The sequence below is a fragment of the Astyanax mexicanus genome, chromosome 5 (genome assembly GCF_023375975.1).
Source record: "Astyanax mexicanus isolate ESR-SI-001 chromosome 5, AstMex3_surface, whole genome shotgun sequence".
In the NCBI taxonomy this organism is placed as follows: Eukaryota; Metazoa; Chordata; class Actinopteri; order Characiformes; family Acestrorhamphidae; genus Astyanax; species Astyanax mexicanus.
The window spans coordinates 49922767-49943828 of record NC_064412.1 but is presented as its reverse complement, the minus strand read 5'-3'; the positions used below and the strand labels follow the sequence as shown (position 1 = coordinate 49943828).

The following is a 21062-nucleotide window of genomic DNA, read 5'->3' as shown; positions in this document are numbered from 1 at the left end:
TATTGTTAACGAAAATGAACCAAATAACGAAAACTGAAAGTGAAAAAAATAATTGATTTATAAGCGCTGTTTTCACTCGAAGCGGGAGTCGGATTCAGCAGGGAGTCGGATTCGGCACAACAGCGGCAGCGCTGCAGCACCTCGCGGTCCGCGGTGTTAGTTGTAAGCGCTCGCGCTAGCCGCAAAATACGACAGAAAACACTGAGGGAGCTGCAGAATTATGTTTGGGACTAGAATATGAGCACGAGGAGATAAAAGAGAACCTTCACCTGTGAGTAGCTCATACACCAGAACACGCAAATCTCTCTCTCTCTCTCTCTCGCACGTGAACTCCTCCGCTTGTCCGCGTTTGACCTGCAGCACTGTGTGTAGCTGTTCTTAAAAATCATTTTAATTAAATAATAGTTCTATGCTTCTATGTTACAGTGTTAATAAACATAATTCTGATCATATTTCGCTCATTCAAACAGCCCGAAAACAGACAGTTTATGGGTCGGGTCGGCTTGGGTCGGGCTCGGGCTCATAATGACAGTTCATGGTTCGGGTTGGGTCGGGCTCGGGCAGAAAGTGCACGGGCTCGGGCTGGGTCGGGTTGGATTTTTTGGGGCCCGATCCAACCTCTAGTCGTCAGAGAGAGAGAGTTGCTAAATGACTTTCAGTTTGTGTTAAATAAAAACCTAAATAAAAATACAAATTATTATACAACTTTTTAAGCTGTAGAGCTTCTCTTTGTTGGTGAACCTGGTGCACCTAACTGTTCAAAATTAGGTGGGCAAACCGTGTGGTAAAAAAAAGTGCTTTCAGAGAACACGACAGTGTGTGCACGAGGGTACGGTCGACTGGTGTGAATGGGGGTGCAGAGTATAGTGGTGTACGGGTGTACAGAGGTACGAGGGAGCGTGGTGCGAACTTTTTTTATCCTACGTTGATCTTGATTCCCCTCGTTCTCGTCCTTCATCGGGGTGTTTTTCTGCGAGAAATGCCAGGATCTCAGCGGGTCAGCCGCCGGGACGCCGTAGAGCCGCAGCGGCGTTCACCTATACTACATGATCACCACCATGAAGGGTACTGAAACTACATCAGAGGAACGGTAGAACAGTGAGACGCAGATCTGTGGAAGAACACGGTCCCTGCTGTGTCAAGGCCATGTCTAAATTTAAATCTCTCAGCCGCTGCTGTAATTGCAGTCGGCTGGTGTGGTAGTATGCTATACTTATGGTGATAAACAGTTTCACACTTGCTAAGAGCTGAGGAATGGAGTAAAACAGGGAATCAGGTCACTGTTCACTCTTTATATATATTTTTTTTCATTATTTTGATCTAACACCAAGAAAAGCTTCTAAATCAGCTAAAAACAACAACAACATCAGACTTAAACAAAGAGTTAACTCCATTTAACCTTTTATCTTTAACCTTTTTGTTGTTTTTCATATATTGGCAGAATATAAAACTGGCAGTTTTCCTTTCATTGTACCAATTTTATGATGAATGGACCAGTACAAATGCATCCAAATGGCTTTAAATAAAATCTTTTTTGTTTTTTGTCGACTGGCATTAAAACAAAAGTATATTTTTTTCATTGTTCCATATAGTTGCATTTTTATCTGACATTAACAATATGTTTTATGTAAGGCTTTTATTACACAAAATACAATAGGTTTGGAAAACTAAAAAATGAGTATCCAGCGCAGAGTATCTAAAGCGTTGTTACTATGATGGATTGACCCAGAGACTGTAAAATAATGGACGCCGTGTCGCCGTTCCCATTCATTCAATCAAAAAAATTAAGCCAAAATCTTCCGCCATGTTGGCGATCCTGATACCCGAGTCTGCGCTGTAGAGACCAGAGGAGGGAGAAAGACTGTGGCGAGACAGCCTACTCATTTGAATAACCCCGCCCCTGTGGGCTGCCTCGAGGTCACAGGCTGCAGAGCCGAGTGGAGCGGAGCTGACGGTCTGTTATTGGTCCCATAACCAGCCATTTTACAATAAACACACCTTTTTGAATAGACCTGAATAACGTTTTTAAAAACGAATTCTGTGGGAATTAAAATTTTGACAATATATGAGATGGGTGGGGTTACACAGCTTTCTGAAACCGAACAGCAGGGGGCGCCCGACATGTGATGGCTTCACTTTTGAGAGACGATGCTCTGTCCAGCTATACACAGTCTATGGATTGACCAGATTGCTGGTTCGAATGTCAGTCATGCAGCTTGCCATCAGCTGCTGGAGCCCTGAGAGAGCACAGTTGGCCTTGCTCTCTCTGGGTATATAAATACCATAAAAATAATATGGTATATAAATATATGGTCTATAAATAAAACAAATAAATGAATAAACAATAATTAACAGTCCTCCAAATAGCGGGGGCGGTGGCGAGCACAAAAAAAAAAGATTTGCAAAAGATATGTTCAGATCTGGCCTTTGCTCTGCCGAGATCCACCTGTCTAATGATAGAGGTGGACCCCAGGCAGGCTTACCGCGTATGCAAATCACAAGCCCCTTCATACCCATTAGGCCGAGCGACAGCTTCAAACGGCGATTTGTTCTGTAAATAGTGCATTCAGGCCGAGCCCAAACACCTCGCTCTCTCCCGCAGTAATTGAATCTTCAAAGGGGTATTTTTCCCCGCGCTGCATCTGCAGCCACAAGTAGCATGTTCTCCTGAAAAGGGGAGCGAGGATACATGTTTATCCGTTTTCAATTAGCCACCCCATCATCTGCATTCATAATTACTGCGGAGAAAAGCCGGAGAGACACAATGGAGGAGAGATGGATGGTCGGAGACGGCGCTACATTCAGGAAGGTTAATGAAAAAGCATAGTTTTGCTAATGAGCCCTTTTCTCCCGAGAAACTCTCAGCGAGCAGATGAGATAAATTGCTGTGATAATAGAAAGCACTTGGGCTTCGTGATGGAGAAATGAATGTGGAGTGTGTTCTTTCAGGTCCTGCAGGTAATCCATACTGAGAGATCTCAGAAGAACATGAGGGGGAAGAAGATCATCCTCAGCATTAGGCAGTACTGTCTAATGCCACTAGTAGCGACAAGGACAATCTGTTGATTTTATTTATTTTTTTGGGTTTGATTAATCGATTATTTACAGATTAATCAACAATTATGTCCAGTTGTTTTAAATGGGAAATGTTTTGATAGTTAGTGAGTAAATACAGTGGTATGAAAAATTAAACATTTATTCAGACCAGCAATTTCAGTTACATATATCCTATATCAGTGATATATCAGTGATATATCTCTGAGTTTCCACTGTGAGGAACATGGAAGTGAGAAAATGAAAGGCCACAGGCACAGGCACAGTTCTAGTTAAGACCTGAAGTGGCAGAACAAGAAAAATCTCAGATAAGCAGAGAAGAAGGATGGTGAGAACAGTCATAGTCAAACTACAGATAACAAAGCAGCTCCAAACACCTACAACATCATCTTGCTGCAGATAGAGTCAATAGGCATTGTTTATGGGAGAGTAATGCAGAAGAAGCCTTTTCTGAGCACACGCCACAAACAGAGTTGCTTGAGGTATGCTAAAGCTAAAGTACATTTAGACAAGACAGCCTCATTTTAGAATAAGGTGCTGTGGACTGACGAAACTAAAATTGAGTTATTTGGAGGGCGGTTATTTATGCATGACAATAAAAAAGAACACAGCATTTCAAGACAAACACTTGGAAACACTACCCACAGTAAAATTTGATGCAGGTTCTATCATCGTGCTGTGGGGCTGTGTGGTCAGTGCAGGTACTACAGGGAATCTTGTTAAAGTTGAGGGGCGCACAGATTTCAGTCAATATCAACAGAATCTTGAGAACAATGTTCAAGAGTCAGTGAGAAAGTTGAAGTTAAAGCGCCAGGGATGGATACTTCAACTAGACAACGACCCTAAACACTAAACTCTGCCTAAAATCTACTAAAGCACTGAAACATTCATACAGAGAAACAAGTACAACGTTCTGGAATGATCATCTCAGTCTCCAGACCTGAATATTATTGAAATATTATCTGTGGTGTGATTTAAAGTGGGCCATCAAACCTGACTGACTGAACTGGAGATGTTTAGATGTTTTGTAAAGAAGAATGGTCCAAAATACCTTTAACCAGAAGTCAGACTCACACTGGAAGCTGTAGGAAGCGTTTAGAGGCTGTTATTTCAGCAAAAAGATGATCTATTAAATATTTATTTATGCACCTGTCTAATTTGGTTTAAATAACTATTGCTCACTTTCTGTAAATCCTATAAACTTAATTTTGCTTCTCAAATATCACTGTGTTCTTCTGCTGTATGATATATTTAACTAAAATTGTTGATCCCAACAACCAATGATTTATAAAATAAAATCATGAAAATTATCAGGGGTGCCCACATTATTTCATACCATTGTATATGACTCCAGTAGTCCAGTAGAAAATAAGACACAATAAGAGATTATATTAAGCTACTTTAACAGTGTTTTTACATCAGCATTAAGTCTGAATCAAGGTTGATGAGTTTGCTACATTGTATCTGTTGTGTTTGTGCACTTTTGGAGTTGAGTGTGAACTGTATTAGTGAGTCCACTACCACTCCCCCATTGTGTTTCTGTCTCTAGCATTTAAATTAGCTTGGGGCAGTGACAAATTAACCATTAATTGACACCGATATTTGGATAATTGGCATTGACAGCCGATTATATCGAGTAATCGCTGCAGCCCTACTCTACAGTATTGAAGTGTCCAATGACCTTTGGCCTATCCCATGGAAGCTAAAAAACGCTGCACTGAGCTGTAGGATATGTGGGCGGGGTCTCCTGCATTGAATGTGGATGTGGTGATTTCTGCCAGAGTCACTAGTCTCTGTTCACAAGGACAATTCTAGCCAGACGTGGCCGGTTACCATTATTATCACTTGGCTCTTGTCGCTGAATGAACCAATCAAATTCTGACAGCAATGTTCCTGCATGAAATCCTTCTTTGGACAGGTATCCCAATACATTTGTAAATATATACAGTTAAAAGTTTGGACACACCCTCTCATTCTTTAAAGTTTTTCTATTTTATAAATAATTACTGAAGTCATCCAGACTATGAAGGAACATATAATAAATCATGTAGTAACTTAAAAGTGTTAAACAAAGGAAAATACTCTTATCTGAGGTGCTGTTAACTTGCAGTTGGTAACTCTGATGAACTTATCCTCTACAACAGAGAGAACTCCTGCTCTTCCTTTCCTAGGGTGGTCCTGATTAGTGCCAATTTAATCACAAAGTTTTTATGGTCTTTGCAACTGCACTTGAGAACACTTTCAAAGCTCTTAAACTTTTTTCAGCTTGACTGACCTTCATATTTTTAAGTATTTTTTTTTCTGTACTTAGTTGAGTAGTTCTCGCCATAATATGGATTAGAACTCTATTACTCTAATAGGGCTATTCACTGTATACCTGTAACTCTACCTCTTCACAACTTTACAACTGATGCTCTCAAACACTTTATTAAGAGGCAAGAAATTCATGTAATTAACTCTTGACAGGTTCAGCACAGCTGTTAACTGAAAGCTTGAATTCCAGGTGACTCCACCTCATAAAGCTGACTGAGAAAATCCAGCCAAGATGTGCAAAGCTGTCTAATCTAAGTGCTACTTTTAAAGTTGTAAAATATAAAACATATACAGGTTTGTTTATCACTTTTTTTGTTTAAATAAGTTGTTCTTCTTAATAGTTTGTATGACTTTAGTATTAACCTACAATGCAGAACATATGATTGGTGCTGTATGTAATATATATTCACTCCATATATACACTATATAATTATAACATTGATATTAACAATATTTAAGCCACAGACTTGGTGGTTTACATATTAATGCACTGATGTTGCCAGATTTTGAATGCCTGTTTGATTCTGCTCTTTTTGCTTAACTTCAATATCTAATGGCAACTGATGGCAGTGATTTGTAATAAACAACAATTAAAGATAGATATTGTAAAAATATTTTCTATTGCAAAATATATTGATATTGAATTACTGTCCAGCCTTTGCCACACCAATCCTACACAACAGTCAGACAGTCCTTGTTCAATTTAATATAGAGCATTTTTCCCTGGACAGTGGAGACAGTTACTACAATAAAAGCAGAAAAAAATCTCTTTTTACTTCCTTTGAGTTCCGATAAAAAATAAGTAAGTAAATAAATAATAATATTTGAGTGAGCAGCTGTCCCTATCTGTGTACAATCTGTGTCTGATACTCTACAACTGTTACAGAAAAACAAAACCTTTGAAATGGGATCTTTGCAAAAGAAATTTAGGCAGAAAAAAGCATTTTTTTTAATCTTAACGTTTTTATTAATTAAATACACCATACTGGAGCAAATGTCTCTGAAAATATCACAAATAGATTTCTCTCTCATTCAGCATTTATAAGTCGACGGCTATGAGCATCTTTTTTCATCTGTCGCCGCAAATGTTCCAGGTTCAGATAAGAGGAGGGGGTGGGGTGGGGTTGGGTCGGGTCGGGTGGGGGGTGTGGATTTTAGTTGTTCGTCGGGTGGAGAATGTACGGTAGCCACGTTGGGACAAAAACATTTACATGCATACATACATGATAGTTTTACAAATACACCAAGAGTGTTCATGATCGGATCTGCACAAAAAAAGCCACGGATACTTCTTGGAACCCAGTCTTTTTGATTTTTCATAAATCACCCCAAAAAATGAAACACATTCCCTTTACAACATTTAAAATATAGAAAGAGGAGATACCGCGTTTGTGAAGGAAAAAAGAGAATAGATACGGAAGTAAAGAGCAAAAATAACAGTAAAAAGGGAAAAAAGCAGTCTGGTTTTTTCGGAATTATCCCTTAGGAATTATCAAACAAACTTAAGACTCGAACCACCATTCGGCAGTCAGAAAGCTGCTGCTGATTAGCTTTGTTCCTCTTATTTTCTCTCTCTCTCTTTCTCGTTCTTTCTTGTTTCCTTCTCTTTACCCGAAATGTCCTTTTTTGCTTAGTCTATATCTCTCTCTCTGTTTGTCTCACGTTTTCTCTCTCGTCTTTCTCTTTGTGTCTTTGAGTCCCTCGGGGTCCGATGTGTCTCCTGTAAATCACGGAGTTCATGGAGGCCTCAGATTTCCTTCAGAAGCGCATCTGCGCTGGGAATCCGCCTATGATCGGGGTTTTGGGGGCGTGGAGAGGAATTGTGGGATATCAGAGAGAGGGGGAGGGGGGTAAATGGAGTAGTTTAGCAGAGTTGAGTATTGGTGGAGAATGCGGGTTCACGGTCGGCTCCGGAGGTGAGGGGAGAGGGTGGCGGTCAGGACTGAGAGAACTTCAGTGACAATATGAGCGAGGGTTGGAATGAAGGCACACGTCCCACTGGTTTAGCTCCGCCCCTCTAACACACCTAGAGAGAGAGACAGAGAGAAAGAGAGAGAGAGAGAGATCCTTAGTATTGTCATTGTTGTAACTGCCACTGTGTTTAGGACAAATACATCTATATAAATCTATTTAATACACTATATAGACAAACTATCGGACTTCTGCTCACTCACTTATTTAATTATTATGATATATATATATTTTTTTTAAATCAAGGATATCATCTAGCTTTTGCGTTGCAGAAACTGTTTCTACTGTCCATATACTTTTGCACATACAGTGTATCTCAAAAGTTTATAAACATATTAAAGTTTCATTTGCAGAGAAAGTAAACAATTAAAACAACAATTCAATATGTCACACCTACACAGAAAAGTCATACAGTACAGTAAATATAGCCAATATGAATGCAAATATAATATTATCTCTACGAAAAAGCATTCTATTATTTGCTTTTTTTTTGTTTTTTAATAACAGTCTTGTCAATAAAGCCATAAAGCCAATTAAATGAAAATGAAATTGAAACATAGACAGATGAATATGAAGATGTAGAAAAGTAGACACGAAGAGAAGCATAGAAACATAAAAATAGAAAGAAGAAAATAAAGAAGATTAGCGTGAGAAAGAGTAAAAAAAAAAAGAAAAAATGGAGAAAGAGAGAGAGAGAAAGAGAGAGAGAGAGAAAATGAAACCAAAACAGTCATATCCCCAAAAATACTAACAAAACACAAGAACTTTCAACAGTCAATTGTCAATGCAAAAATACTTTATCAAATTATTTTGGAGCATTTCTATTGGTCCATTCATCAAAAAATTATGATATGACATAAATATCAACTTACAAACAAAAAAGCAAAAAAAAAAAAAAAAAAAAAGTTTTGTCCAACAATGAAAATATATCACTGTACTCAATAAAGGAGAGTATTTACATTTTTTAATATTGTGATAAATACAGTATTCTGCTGCAAATGTCTTTATACAGTATATTGTGACAAATTTTGTTTTTTTTTATTTACCATATGGGGCATTCCTAATAAACAGAGTGAGAAAGGAAAAGGGTATATACAGAGGCAAAGAAGAGAAAGAACTAGATGCTAAGCGAGATCTAGAAATAGAGAGAGAGAGAGAGTAAGTGAGAGAGTGAGCGTAACAGACGTGTACGAAATGCTCAGAACAGAGCGAACATTATTCTAAAGTAGGCCAGCGTAGACCAGACGGCCTAAATTACAACCATTCGGCCAAATTACCGCTCAAGTTCAAACAGAGACAGCGAGCTGCTACCTTACGAGACCAACGCGTCCAAAAACCCTGAGAAGCTGCTTAAGCCACGTCCAAAAACAACTGGAACTGCAGAGAGCTCCAGAGGATTGTTGGGTTAGTGCTGTGAACATCCTGTACACGTACAGGCCCTAAGAAGTGCTGGCTGATGTGACTCTAAATCAGTATCACGATTAATTACCATATTTTTCACACTATAAGGTGCAATTAAAATCCTTTAATTTTCCCAAAAATCAACAGTGCACCTTATGTATGAATTCTATTAGTCAGGTTGTATGGAGCAGTAAAGCCACTCTGCTAAAGTACAGCCTTATACAGGAGTTTCAGTGAAGTTTTTCTCCAGCACAGAGACTGGAGCAGTATTAGCATTAGCCGCTAATCGCAGCACTAGCACTTTCTTTATTCAGAGACAAGTATATCGGACTGTAGTCTGCATGTATACCAAGGTAAAACAAGCTACGTGGATGAACCGCTAGCTGATAGTGCCCTGGCTTACAGACAACACCCAGGGTTCCTTAGCATAGCGCTGTTGGGTGACATTTACTAGCGCTAAGCACTGCTAACTGTAGCTAGCGCTGTTGCTAACCGTAGCTAGCGCTGCTCCTAACCGCAGCTAGTGTTGCTGTTTAAAATATTAGAAATTTACGCTTACTGTAAATAAACAGAAGCACTTTACTCACCCAAATAAACAGTTTTGCCTCGATTATGATGAGTAAATGCTAATTTTATTGAATAACAGATACAGCATTTTTCTTTGGTGTTTATGCATAAGACTGGGTGGGCCAGAGTCATGTGACCACATGGCATGTACATGTACAAAACACCTAGAAATAGAGAGTAATTAATTGTTTTTTGAGTAATTAATCTGCTTACTGACCAAGTGACTGATGAACCTACCATCACCATTATCATCTCTACTGTGCCAATTGCACTGCTACCGAGCTAGTGTTAGTATCACTATTGTGTCACTGATGTGTAAGCAATGGGCCACCGGCCTTAACAAACATAACTACTGCATTATTAACACTGCTTTTAGCATTGCCATTGGGACGTTTGTTGCATTGCTAACACAAAAAAGCATTTCAGCCACAATGTTAGCATTATTGCCAAGCTTTTAGCGTGACAACAGAGCTAAAAGTTAGCATTGCTACTGCCCTGCATGCTTCACTCAGCATTGGCGCTGTGGTATTAACATCACTCAACATTATCTCAACATTAGCCTCATCCAGCATCCCTACCCCAGTGTTAGTCACAAGCCATGTTGATCAAGGCTTTTCACATCTTAGGGTGTTTACACACCTACATTAGTTTGATCTTAGACAGGTCTGAACCAAAGTAGCAGGTGTGAAAGGGGCTGCAAACCACAGTCTGGACCAAAGGACCAGAGTTTGGTTCGACCAAAAGAGGCGGTCTCAGTCTGAATCTACTGAACCAGCCAGTCTTGAAATAAACGAGAAGAACACAGAATAGGTGTTGTGCTGAAATCAGACTCCCTTTGGCATACAGGTGCATTATGCAACACAATATGCGGATTTGTTTTTTTTGTTTTTTTACTGTAACAGTAGATTAAACCTTATTTTTAAAAAGAAAGGATTTTTTACGCTTATTCTGCTGTAGGCTGTGTGATTCTGACAGAGAACTAGAATTTGTCAAAAAACCTGGAAAAGCAACTCGAGAGATCATTCTACAAAACAATTAATATGACATATGGAGAGACTCCACCCACGTAGCTGAAGTTCTTTAGTCCGCTAACTAAACTGCAGTGTGACATCTAAACTAGCCGGACTACAGGTATACAATGTAACGAAGAAATGAACCCCACATTTTTTTAGGTGTGAAAATGCCCATAAACACCACATCTTAAAGGGATTCTAAAAGCAAGACCCAAGGCATTTTCCAGGCAGAATCACATTAAATGCTACATGGAACCTAATAAAAATCGTACTTCAAAACATAATCATAAAAAGCTTCGTATTTCAAATAAAAAGCATCCCCATTGATTAAATACAACTGACACTTCTGTGCTGTCACTGAAGATCTTGCAATATTAGTCAGTCTTTCTTGATTTTTCATTGATTACATTAGTTACAGCTTTTGAATGTCAGTTTTTGATTCATTTTCAAATCATTTGGATTTGCTGCCCGTCCCTAGCTTTAAGTAGCACCACCACAGAACCCATGAAAGCACAGAATATTACAGTAGAATAAGCGTCTCTGAGAAAAGCGCTAATATCATAAAAATCAGCTGCGCTCCAAAATAGCTCCCTCCATATTTTTGTGTCTAATGAAGGTGGCATTCAGCACTGCCAGCTCCGCTAAGCCCCCGCTTAATTTATTGATCAGCGAGGCTTTGGAAACCATCTGCTGCCCTATTTCCTCTGCATTAAGTTTAAAGCACATTTTATGAAGTTAGTCTCTCTCTCTGTTTTTTTTTTTTTTTTTTTTCTCGTCTGGGTTTGAACAATGCTCGAGCGCCGTAGCCCCCCAGGGTGTTGGGGTTCTGTAAAGCAGAGCAACAGGGACAATTATACCCACGTCTAAAGCAGCCGCACTCCACTCTCACAGACAGTCAGGACCAACTTTTAAATTCCTCTCCTGCTCTTTCCTTTTGTTTCAGAACATTCTAGGGGGCAATTTACTTTTCCCTTCCTTCTTCAAGTTACTAGGAGCGTTTCAGCCGTCTATTAGTAATTGCAAGACCCCCCCCCCCCCTCTCCACACACTTTCGGGCGGCTAATTAAGGAGACGGAGGCTGGGAAGGTTCTGGTTCCCCAGAGTCCGGGCTCAGCATGAGAAAGGTAATTTGTCTGTCCTGAACAAAGAGATTAGGGAGAAGCCGGGAAGCCTACTTAATAAATGAGCATCAAATGTCCTGAGCCGCTAACACGGACAACACCAATTATGTCACCATGAAATTGCACATAATAAAAACAATGGCCGCCAGACGGGACCCTGTATAGACCAAAGCGAAGAGAACTCTTACCACAGCCCTGATTCTGTTTCCTGCTTTTACTTCCTGTACATAAAAATAAAATCCAAACAACTAGAATTAGGCCTATTAATTACTTAATTTTGTTTTGTTTTGCAATACTGTTAACACTTTTTTTACTGTATCAGCAGTGTCCATTTTGAGTGTTTTAATTAGTAGTTTAGATGTAAAGATTGGTGTCAGAAGTAGTTGTAATTTTGTGTTTAATTCCCACCCACTGTGTAGCAGTGGTATAGTTCTTGGTCAACAGCTTTCCATTGGGTCCCATGACTTTTGCCATGTCCCCTGGAAGCTAAATAATGCTGCACTGACCTGTGGGATATGTGTGTGGGGTCTCCTGCACTGAAGGTGGATGTGATTTCTGTCACTTGCCTGTTCAGAAGGACAATTCTATCCAGACATTCAAGGCGTTCCTTTTGAGACCACAATCAGGTCTCACTACAACTCCCATAATGCATACTTCATACAGGTCAAAGTTCTTTATCTATTTACATACTGCCATCACATGACTCCTGACATGTCCTTGTATTTCCCGAAGGTCCAATTATTAACTTTTTTGGGTTTATGTACCAAAAAAAAAAATCATCCCACTTTAGCTCAGGTGAGTGAAGCTTATTCTTCAACATAACAGTGAAGTTCTAATGGACGCATAACTTCATAAAGATGGCTGTATCTACACTGAAACCTGAAAGCTGTCTTGAGCTGAACAATTTCACACTAAATAGTAGTGTGTAAAAATAGTGCACAAATAAAAAAAAAATGTTCATATTAATCAGCTAACTGGACAAAAAAAAAAAAAAAACGCTAAATTATTGATTAAAATTGTTTTTTTTTATTATGTGCAGTCTTAGCTTGTATGAAGATCGGCTTTAGATCAGTTCTTCATGCTGAAGCTACAGATACCTCCCTCCATTTCTTTTCTCTCTCTCTCTGTTTCTCTCTCTCTCTCAGAGCTCTGGAAAGCATCATTCATTTCAAGCATCTGCTGAGGACACTTGGACCTCTCGTTGTTTGTTTATTTATTTATTTATTTTGGCACGTGGTGGAGAGAGAGGCGTCTGTGTGTATTTAAGAATTCTCTCCCCGCTATAATTAAAGCAGAGAGGCCAATATTCAGATTGCATTTTAGCATTAATAATTCAGCTGTTTTCACTACAATTGATGTCGGCACATAAATAAACAATGAGGCCTCATATTTACCGCGGCAGCCGCCGAGCGGGAGCAGGCCGAGGGGGCGGGCGGGGGGGTGTGGGAACGGGTGCTTGGGGCGGTGTGGGGGGGGCTCGGGTGCTTAAACAGACATTTAAAATTAAGCTAGATAATGCAAAGGCTTTCAATTTGAGAGGCGAGGCACTCTTACTGCTGATTTGTAAAAGTGACGAGCACTTAAAAGGCTTCTGACGGAATACTGAGCTTAATGGAGCTCTCTCTTTCTCTCTCTCTACATCTCTCTCTCTTCATCTCTCGCTTTCTTCCTTCTTTCCCTCTATCTTTCTCTCTCACCCCTTCTTCTACTCTTCATCTTTCTCTCTCTATCACTCTCCCTTTCACTCTCTCACATCTCTGTCCCTTGTTTTCCCTGCTGTCGATTTTTTTTTATAGATTATAAAACGATCACGATCTTCACAATGTGCACAACGTGCGTCTCTGCACTGAGACTAAAGATGGTCGTGCCCTTTTTCACTGCACACATTCCACATTAAACAGTGTGTTAAAAATAGTGCCCGCCAGTAAGTAAGTAAAGTGTAGAAGTGTGTGGTTTGGGACGCAGCCATTCTCCAGCGAGGAACCTGCGGCTAACAGTGAAGTAGGGCCCAACCATGTGGTGCTCTTTAAGTGTTGTAGTGAATGTACGAAAGTGTAGACGCCGTTACGCACGAGCACAAGGCCGCGAGCATTGCAGAATACGCAGTCAGTGCTTGGACGACTATTTGGCAGCCAAAAAAATATACCAAACAATGACTCATTTATTGTAAGCCATATATGTGAGGATTAAGCATTTTTAAGCGGTGGTGGCAGACCCATATTTTTTTAAATAAAAAAGTTTTTTATACTTTTAGCTCTTGTGTGATGTTTGATGTAAAAAATAATCTAATGACGATTCTGTAAAGCCCTTTTTAGAGGTTCTATATATGGTTCTTTATATGGTGCTATGTCATAGCAGTAGCACTTTTAACTTTTAATTAAAGGTTCTGTAAAGCCTCAAAAAGTTCTTCACACCCACAATTTAAAAATATATTTTCTTGGTGGAGGCAAAGTAAAGATCAGGGTTCATACACTTTTTATTCATTCAATTTTTTCATGACTTTTCCATGCCTTCAAGGCAAACATACGATTTTTAAAACAGTGCAGACAATAAAACCAAAAAATAACTAAAACTATAATTGAAATTGATTTTAGTAGGATTAAAATAAATATGACACACAATTTTTTATAAAAAAAATGTAAAAAAATATCCTTAGAGCTCCATTGTGTAGGGCTAAACTACTGAATTCATTCTAAGCAGACAAAAGTCAAAATAGATTTTCTCCATCGATAAACTGAAACACAAAGATTTGTAGACCAAATTTTCTCGACTTTTCCAAAAATTTCTGGGTATTTTTATTTTTCCAAAACTTATCCAGGCCTGGAAATTGCTATTTTCGAATTATATGATTTTCCAGTATTTTTATGATTCTTCTAATGTGCAAACCTATCTGGATAATCCAGTATATTATGGGGTAAATTATGGAACAGAAACAGGATTCAAGCCCCAGATTTGAACACCTCTGTTATGTGGCATCAATAAACTTATCATTTACAGCATCTTTAATAGTTCATACTTACATTGCTGCTCAGTAAAAGGCAACAAATGCAACAATACCTGTGTTATTTTATATGTAAAATCATTACAAACAGAAAAAGAAAAAAAATATAACAACAGGACTAAAGGTAATGGGTAAAGACAAGATAATCACTGTATCTTAAGCATCTTAAGGTAGTCAAAAGTCAGAATCTGCTGATTGGCGTCCTCCCGCACTAAACATTCAGCCCTGTGTCATCAGAAATGATGGAGAAATCCATCCGCCGCTCAAAATTAAAATCTGTCCCTGGTCAATACCATTTAATATCTATGGCGGGTTTTGCGGTAAAGCGTAAATGAATCAATGTCATCAATACATAATCAGTATGAAATATGAACGCGGCAGAATTACGTGGGGAACCTCTACACCCCCCCCCCCCCCCCCCACCCCCCACTCCTCTCACTTAACCAGCGCGGAGCTTGCGTTAGCACTCGGCTCATTTTAGGGAGCTGACATTAATTGTGACAAATTAGCTTTCAGCCAGACTGAATTGCTCTTGTCTTGCAGACCTGACCTTGGGCCTGGGGGCTTCTGGCGAACAAGTTAAAGTGCTTTTAGATCAGCTGTCATTTTTCCCTCTTTAAAAAGCAATTCTGCTGCTGTCACGCTCGCTGTCTCGTCCTCGCTCAATAACTCCGAGACGTTTACTTACTAAGAAAGAATGTAGATAAATATAAATACTAAGCACACGGCTTACACACAAACCCCACTCTAATGGAACAGAGGGGGGAGCAGGGGGCCGTGTAAAACACGTACCAGGGCTGTGTATCGCAAAGAACCTGAAGATACGATATACAGTATACCATATATAGAAGAGTTACTACCGTAATTACATCATTGTATCTTATGTACATCATTTTTGGTAACCTCGATTTGGCTGCCTTTAAGAATGTGAGCTGGTCTATTGACAGCTGGTATGTTCTTTATGTTTCATTAATTTAGAATATTAAAAATAAATATAAACATATAAAATGTGAGCATATTCCTAATTATTAAGAATTAGGTTAATAATTAAAAGTGTGTTTTCCTTAAAACATGTAATTGTATTATATTGGTATGATATTATAATTAGGACAGTGTGATTCTAAAACGGTCCTAAAATGATGAAAAAAATAATAAAAATTGGGACAGTATGTTTAGTTTTTGTTTTGTTTTTTCGAGTCGTTTCTGGTCATATTTAATTTTAGTTACCTTTTTTTGTTTGTTTGTTTTAGCTGTCTTTTTACCTTTCTTTTATAGTTTAGTTTATTTTACTTTTTTTTCTTTTTTTTGTTGTATGTTTTTAGTTATTGCTTAGTTATATAGTTATTGCTTATATATATATTTTTTTTTATTATTTATTCATTTATTTTTAACTTCTTTGTGTGCTTAGTTTTATTTATTTATCTGTAGTTGCATTCGTATAATTTTCTTACCTATTATTTTATCATTCCTACTAAATTCTTATTTTTATCTTATTTGTTTTATATCTTATTTTTAACAATCTCATATATCATATTAAAATGATGGGTCTTTTTATTTATTTATTATTTTTTATTAAAAAAAAAAAAAAAAATCCTATGTATTGGCTCAGCTACATTGTAAATGAGGGCCACCCTCAATGTTCTCCGAGTTTAAATAAAGCTTATTATTTGATTGATTGATTGATTGATACTGTCCAAAACAAAACTGTGACAGGCCTATGGACACATAAGGAACCAAAAGGAACAACAGGTGTCTACATATCTGCATAATGTAGAGGAACAAAAAGTAAGATATCAGGGTTGAAAATGTAGTGGAGTTAAAGGAAAAAGGCAGCCGAAATGCTCATACTTACTTAAAACTACAAAAAAAAATAATTAAAGTAACTTAGCTCAGCACATTAACACAATTACATGTCCTTAATTACAGTCCAGCACTGCTGTCTGGCTCTGTATCTCTGTAACTGTGTGTGATATGGATTATAGGGAGCAGGAGCTGGGCTCACCTTCTGGTCGGGCAGTAGTGGGTTGGTCTGCAGTGAACTCAAATGGCCGTTAATGAGTGCTGTGGGTCTGTCGTGTTCGCAGAACAAGCTGCCGTTGATGTAGTGGAACCGGTCTCCGGGGACCAGCCGGTTCCGGCAGGTAGAACACGTGAAACACTGGCAGAGAGGGAAATAAGAAAGACTACATTACCCACAATCCCCCAGACTCTCCTGACGCTCATTCATACACCCTCAGTAATGTACACGCCCACACACATGCACACACAACCACATGCTGACACTCGCACACACACATACTCAATTAAAACAAGATTTCACAAATTTTAATAATAATTAAAATCAAGAAAATTAATTTTCTATGTAAATTAGGGATAATTACAATTGCAGTTTTTTGATCATTATAATATTTAATTATTCCAAATAATTATGCAAAACATTTGCATATCTGGGGGAAAAAATGATTCCTTGTGATTCTAGGTGTTTATTAAAAAAATATATATATTAAGTTTTTATTTTTCCTTATTCATATTTACACACATCTTTTTTGGGGTTAAAAGTGGTTCCTTCTAGGGCATTGTTTAAAGAACCATCTATTAGCACCTCTATTTTTACAAGTGTAATTAATTATTAAAGGTGCAGTATATGGTTCTTGGAGTGATTTAAATTGATCAAGAACCTTCTCAAGAATCTTCTCAAGAAAAACACACTATGTTTTCACACACAAGTGTAGCATTGCTCTGACTTTTTTTAAATAAAAGTGCTACAAATGGTTTATAAACACTTCTAAATGTGTAAAAAGTATCTTAATGAGTTTGTAATATGTTTTATAACTATAATTTGTATTTCTATTAAATAATTTAGACAATTGTTAGCTAAATGTCAGCTGGTATTTTTTGAACAGTGCATAAACAGTTAATACTGAGATTTTCACAAAGAGTCAGTAATAATAATGCACTATGTGTCCAATACTTTAATAAAATGATATTGATATTTGGCAAATATATTCTATCTCTAGTGACTTTATCATGGAACATAAGATTAGTCTTTTTTTTTCCTTTTCGTTAATCAGCAAAAATGTACAAATTAAATTTGGAATTGTACAACACACATGCTTCCTGTGTAAACTGCCTGTGCAGATTGTGATAACAATGTTTAAACTATATACTGTGCAGCCCTAGATATGACCACATCGTTCATCTTTAAATCTTCAGTTCAGTACAGATGATGTGAGCATGCCCAGTATGAGGTTTTTATGAGTTGAACGGTGGGTTACCTTGAGGTGGTACACATTGCCCTGTGCCCTCATGACCAATTCGCTGGCTGGGATGGACTGACCGCAAGCACTGCACGCCCCACTGTTTCCAAATAACCTGCCAGCACAAACACACACACACACACACACACAGAGTTAGCAAACTGCAGCCCAGGACAGATGGCAAACCTGTGGCAAAGATACAGCGATGAACGCTTCATACGTCACGGATCAAACAACACAGACAGGTAAACATTTGACAGTTTACAGGAAAACAAACACACCAAAAATGGAAAAATGCTTCAGGAGCTGTTCTGATTAGTCGAAAGCGACCAAATACTGTAAATATAGGCCATTTTGATTATTTGCATACTGTTGTTTGGTTAAAAATGAGAATTTTTTTATGTCAAACAAAACAAATGTTTTTTGTTTGCAATTTTTCACTTTTTTCTCCTCCACAGTGACTGAAAGTTAATGCTAATGATCATTTTATAACATAAATTAAAGTGATAAACACCCTCCTTTTCTTTTCTGTAGTTCTTTACAATTCCATAGCAACCTCAGAGAGCATATGGATAAAACCCTCATCAAATAATTTCTCATTACAGTCAAACATATTTCACTAAAAAAGGTGGGCTATACAACAATACTAGAATGTATTATGATAGATATTATACTTATCTGAGCATATTATGGACTGTTCTAGCCCTGTAAAGCTTGTATCTTTCAATTGGAACACAGCCAGTTTGTAAACAGGTAGTGCCAGTAGAGTGTGAATATAGACATGTCCTTCGTTTAGCAAAATAATCGCATATTACCATATTTTTTGCACTGTAAGATGTTCTTAAAATTCTTTATTTTCCCCCAAAAATTATTAGTGCGCCTTATAATTTACTTAAGACACTCGCTGAAGCTAAAGTCCAGTGTTATAAAGGAGTTTCAGTGAAGTTTCTCCAGCACCGAGGCTGGAGCAGTAATAGCATTAGGCACTAGCTGCTAACTGCGGCGCTAGCTCCTTCGGTGTTTAGAGGAGAGTATATTAGACTGTAGCCTGCGTGTTTTCTGTGTTAAAACAAGCTATGTGGGACAAACCGCAAGCTTACCGCAACACTCAGGGTTCTTCAGTGTAGCGCTGCTGGATGGCATTTACTAGCGCTAGGTGCTGCTAACTGTGACTAGTACTGCTGCTAACTATGGCTAGCACTGCTGCTAACCGTGCTAAAATTTTGGAAATCTAAGCTTACTGTAAATAAACATAAGTCCTTTACTCACACTTTTTTTTTCAAGAGAGAAATCTGTCTAGATTAACATCCAGAACTCGTTTGACTTAAAAAAAAAATAATGTTTTTTTTTTTTTTTTTTTTTTTTTTAAGAATTACAGTTTTGTTTACTTAGGCGCTTCCCCATTAGAAGGGGAAACATCACGACACATCTGTTCCTTACTATTGTCGATTAAAATGTGCCTTATTTATGAGAATAGACTAGAAAATAGAAGTTCATTGATAGTGCGTCTTATAATACGGTGCAACTGATGGTCCGTAAAATATGGTACTTGTAAAATGTTTAATTAATCGTGATACTGATTCGAGATCATATCGTTTAGCACCACTTTTGACAATACTGCCCAACTCCGTATACAAGCCTTGTATTTATGAGAAATGTGAAAAGTGTGACGCACAATTGAGTCTTCATAGATTAAGCTCCAAATGAAATGTATGCATAACAAACACACACACACACACACACACACACACACACACACACACACACACACACACACACACACACAAACACACACACACACACACTCCATGTAAATGTTATACTTATATACTGGCTGGTTTACACTTTCTGTAATAATGAAATCCTGCAGTACCTACAATACACACACACACACACACACACACACACACACACAAACCCACACTCATACACTTACAGGCTTATAACATTCCACTCCTGCGCCTCTAGCAACCGTGACACGCGCACACACTCACACACTCACACACTCACACACTCACACACAAACAAATGACAAGTGCAATTTTTCTGATGTTGGGAAATATAAAATCAGTGTAATTCCAGCAGTCGGGATGAAAAATCCTCTGAAAGCTCCTGGCACTGGAACCGGCCTAAGTATTACCTTCAGTGCCCATTTTTTTGCTACCTAATAATAACCTGGAACATAAGCAATCAGGGCCTAAGAGGATTTGATTGTACATCTAGGCGGAGACATAGTGCTTTTGCCATTAGCAGTGCGGCGGGCGCTCCGTCACCGCCGCGTTTCCATTAGAAACCCTCGGCTAGCCCGGGTTGATATATAATGTGCATGGGTTAACCTTTTCAATCATGGTGTCAACACTTTAGATTTGCTCCTGCTCATCTCTTTCGTCTCTAACCCCCCGCCTAACCCCCCCACACCCCCCCCCCCCCCGCCTCTTGATAATGAAATGCTTGCTCCTGCTTCCCTTCTATCTGCCTTCTGAGTCCACAATTTAGATTACTTCATCTCGCCGAGCAACAAACTGAATGAAATTTCGATTTGAGCAGAAAGTAATTTACTGGGATCTGGACCCATTTGTCATCATATCTCACTGGGTGTTTGCTCTATCACTGCACTTTTCCTATGCAATCAAATAAGACCACAGCATCTGACAAGCTCTGGCGGGAAGGAGAGAGAGAGAGAGAGAGAGAGAGAGAGAGAGAGAGAGAGAGAGGTAGAGAGGCAGAAGAAGAAAGGGAGGGAATGTGGAAAGAGGGAATTGATAAATCTGGAAGATCAAATTCCACAACAAGATCAAAGTTGCATCAAAGAACTAATAAGAAATGTAGGAAATTTTTGACAGATACCGAAACCAAACAAAATGTATATTAACTCCCAAACACATCTTTTTCTAGCCTGTGTTGAGTTGAGTTCCTGTGTTGTTGGATGCGTTAAAATCAGGCTGACCAATCAGAGCTCCACTACTATGATTGCAGACCAAACAAATTAGCATCAAGATGGCGGAAGAACAGCTGATCTTGTTTGGATCAGAACACAAAAGCTTATACTCTGATTAGTATAAAAATGTTTAAAAAATGAGGAGGGTACAGTAAATATGTGGTGGTTTAGAACTGAAAGTGTGGGAAATGAAGGCAACAGAGACTTCATGGAAGCATTAATTTATATCAAAGTCTTTTCATATTCCATAAAGATGTGCAAATTTTGCAAAAAGTATTCTACAGTACATTTTTTACATATTTTCTTAACCCTACTACTATTTACTATTTAAAACTAAAATTAAGCATTTTTTTTAGTAAAATAAATGAATCAATAAAAAAAATCTGTACCAGAGTACGATATGGGCCCTTTAAATGTTCCCATCTC

At 38.3% G+C, this 21062-nt stretch overlaps 1 protein-coding gene across 2 annotated transcripts in view; it reads right to left on the bottom strand.

Annotated features, from left to right (window-relative positions):
* Positions 1 to 6310: 6310 nt before the first annotated feature.
* The window catches only part of lmo4b (LIM domain only 4b), a 31022-nt gene continuing 16270 nt past the window's right edge, over positions 6311 to 21062 (bottom strand). For both annotated transcript variants that reach the window (XM_007235863.4, XM_007235864.4), the window contains exons 3-5: positions 17717 to 17813; positions 16444 to 16599; positions 6311 to 7393 (exon numbers count right to left, since the gene is read on the bottom strand). In XM_007235863.4, coding sequence (XP_007235925.1) covers positions 7385 to 7393; positions 16444 to 16599; positions 17717 to 17813 — 262 coding nt within the window. In that variant the 3' untranslated portion in view covers positions 6311 to 7384. The remainder of the gene's footprint in view (positions 7394 to 16443; positions 16600 to 17716; positions 17814 to 21062) is intronic.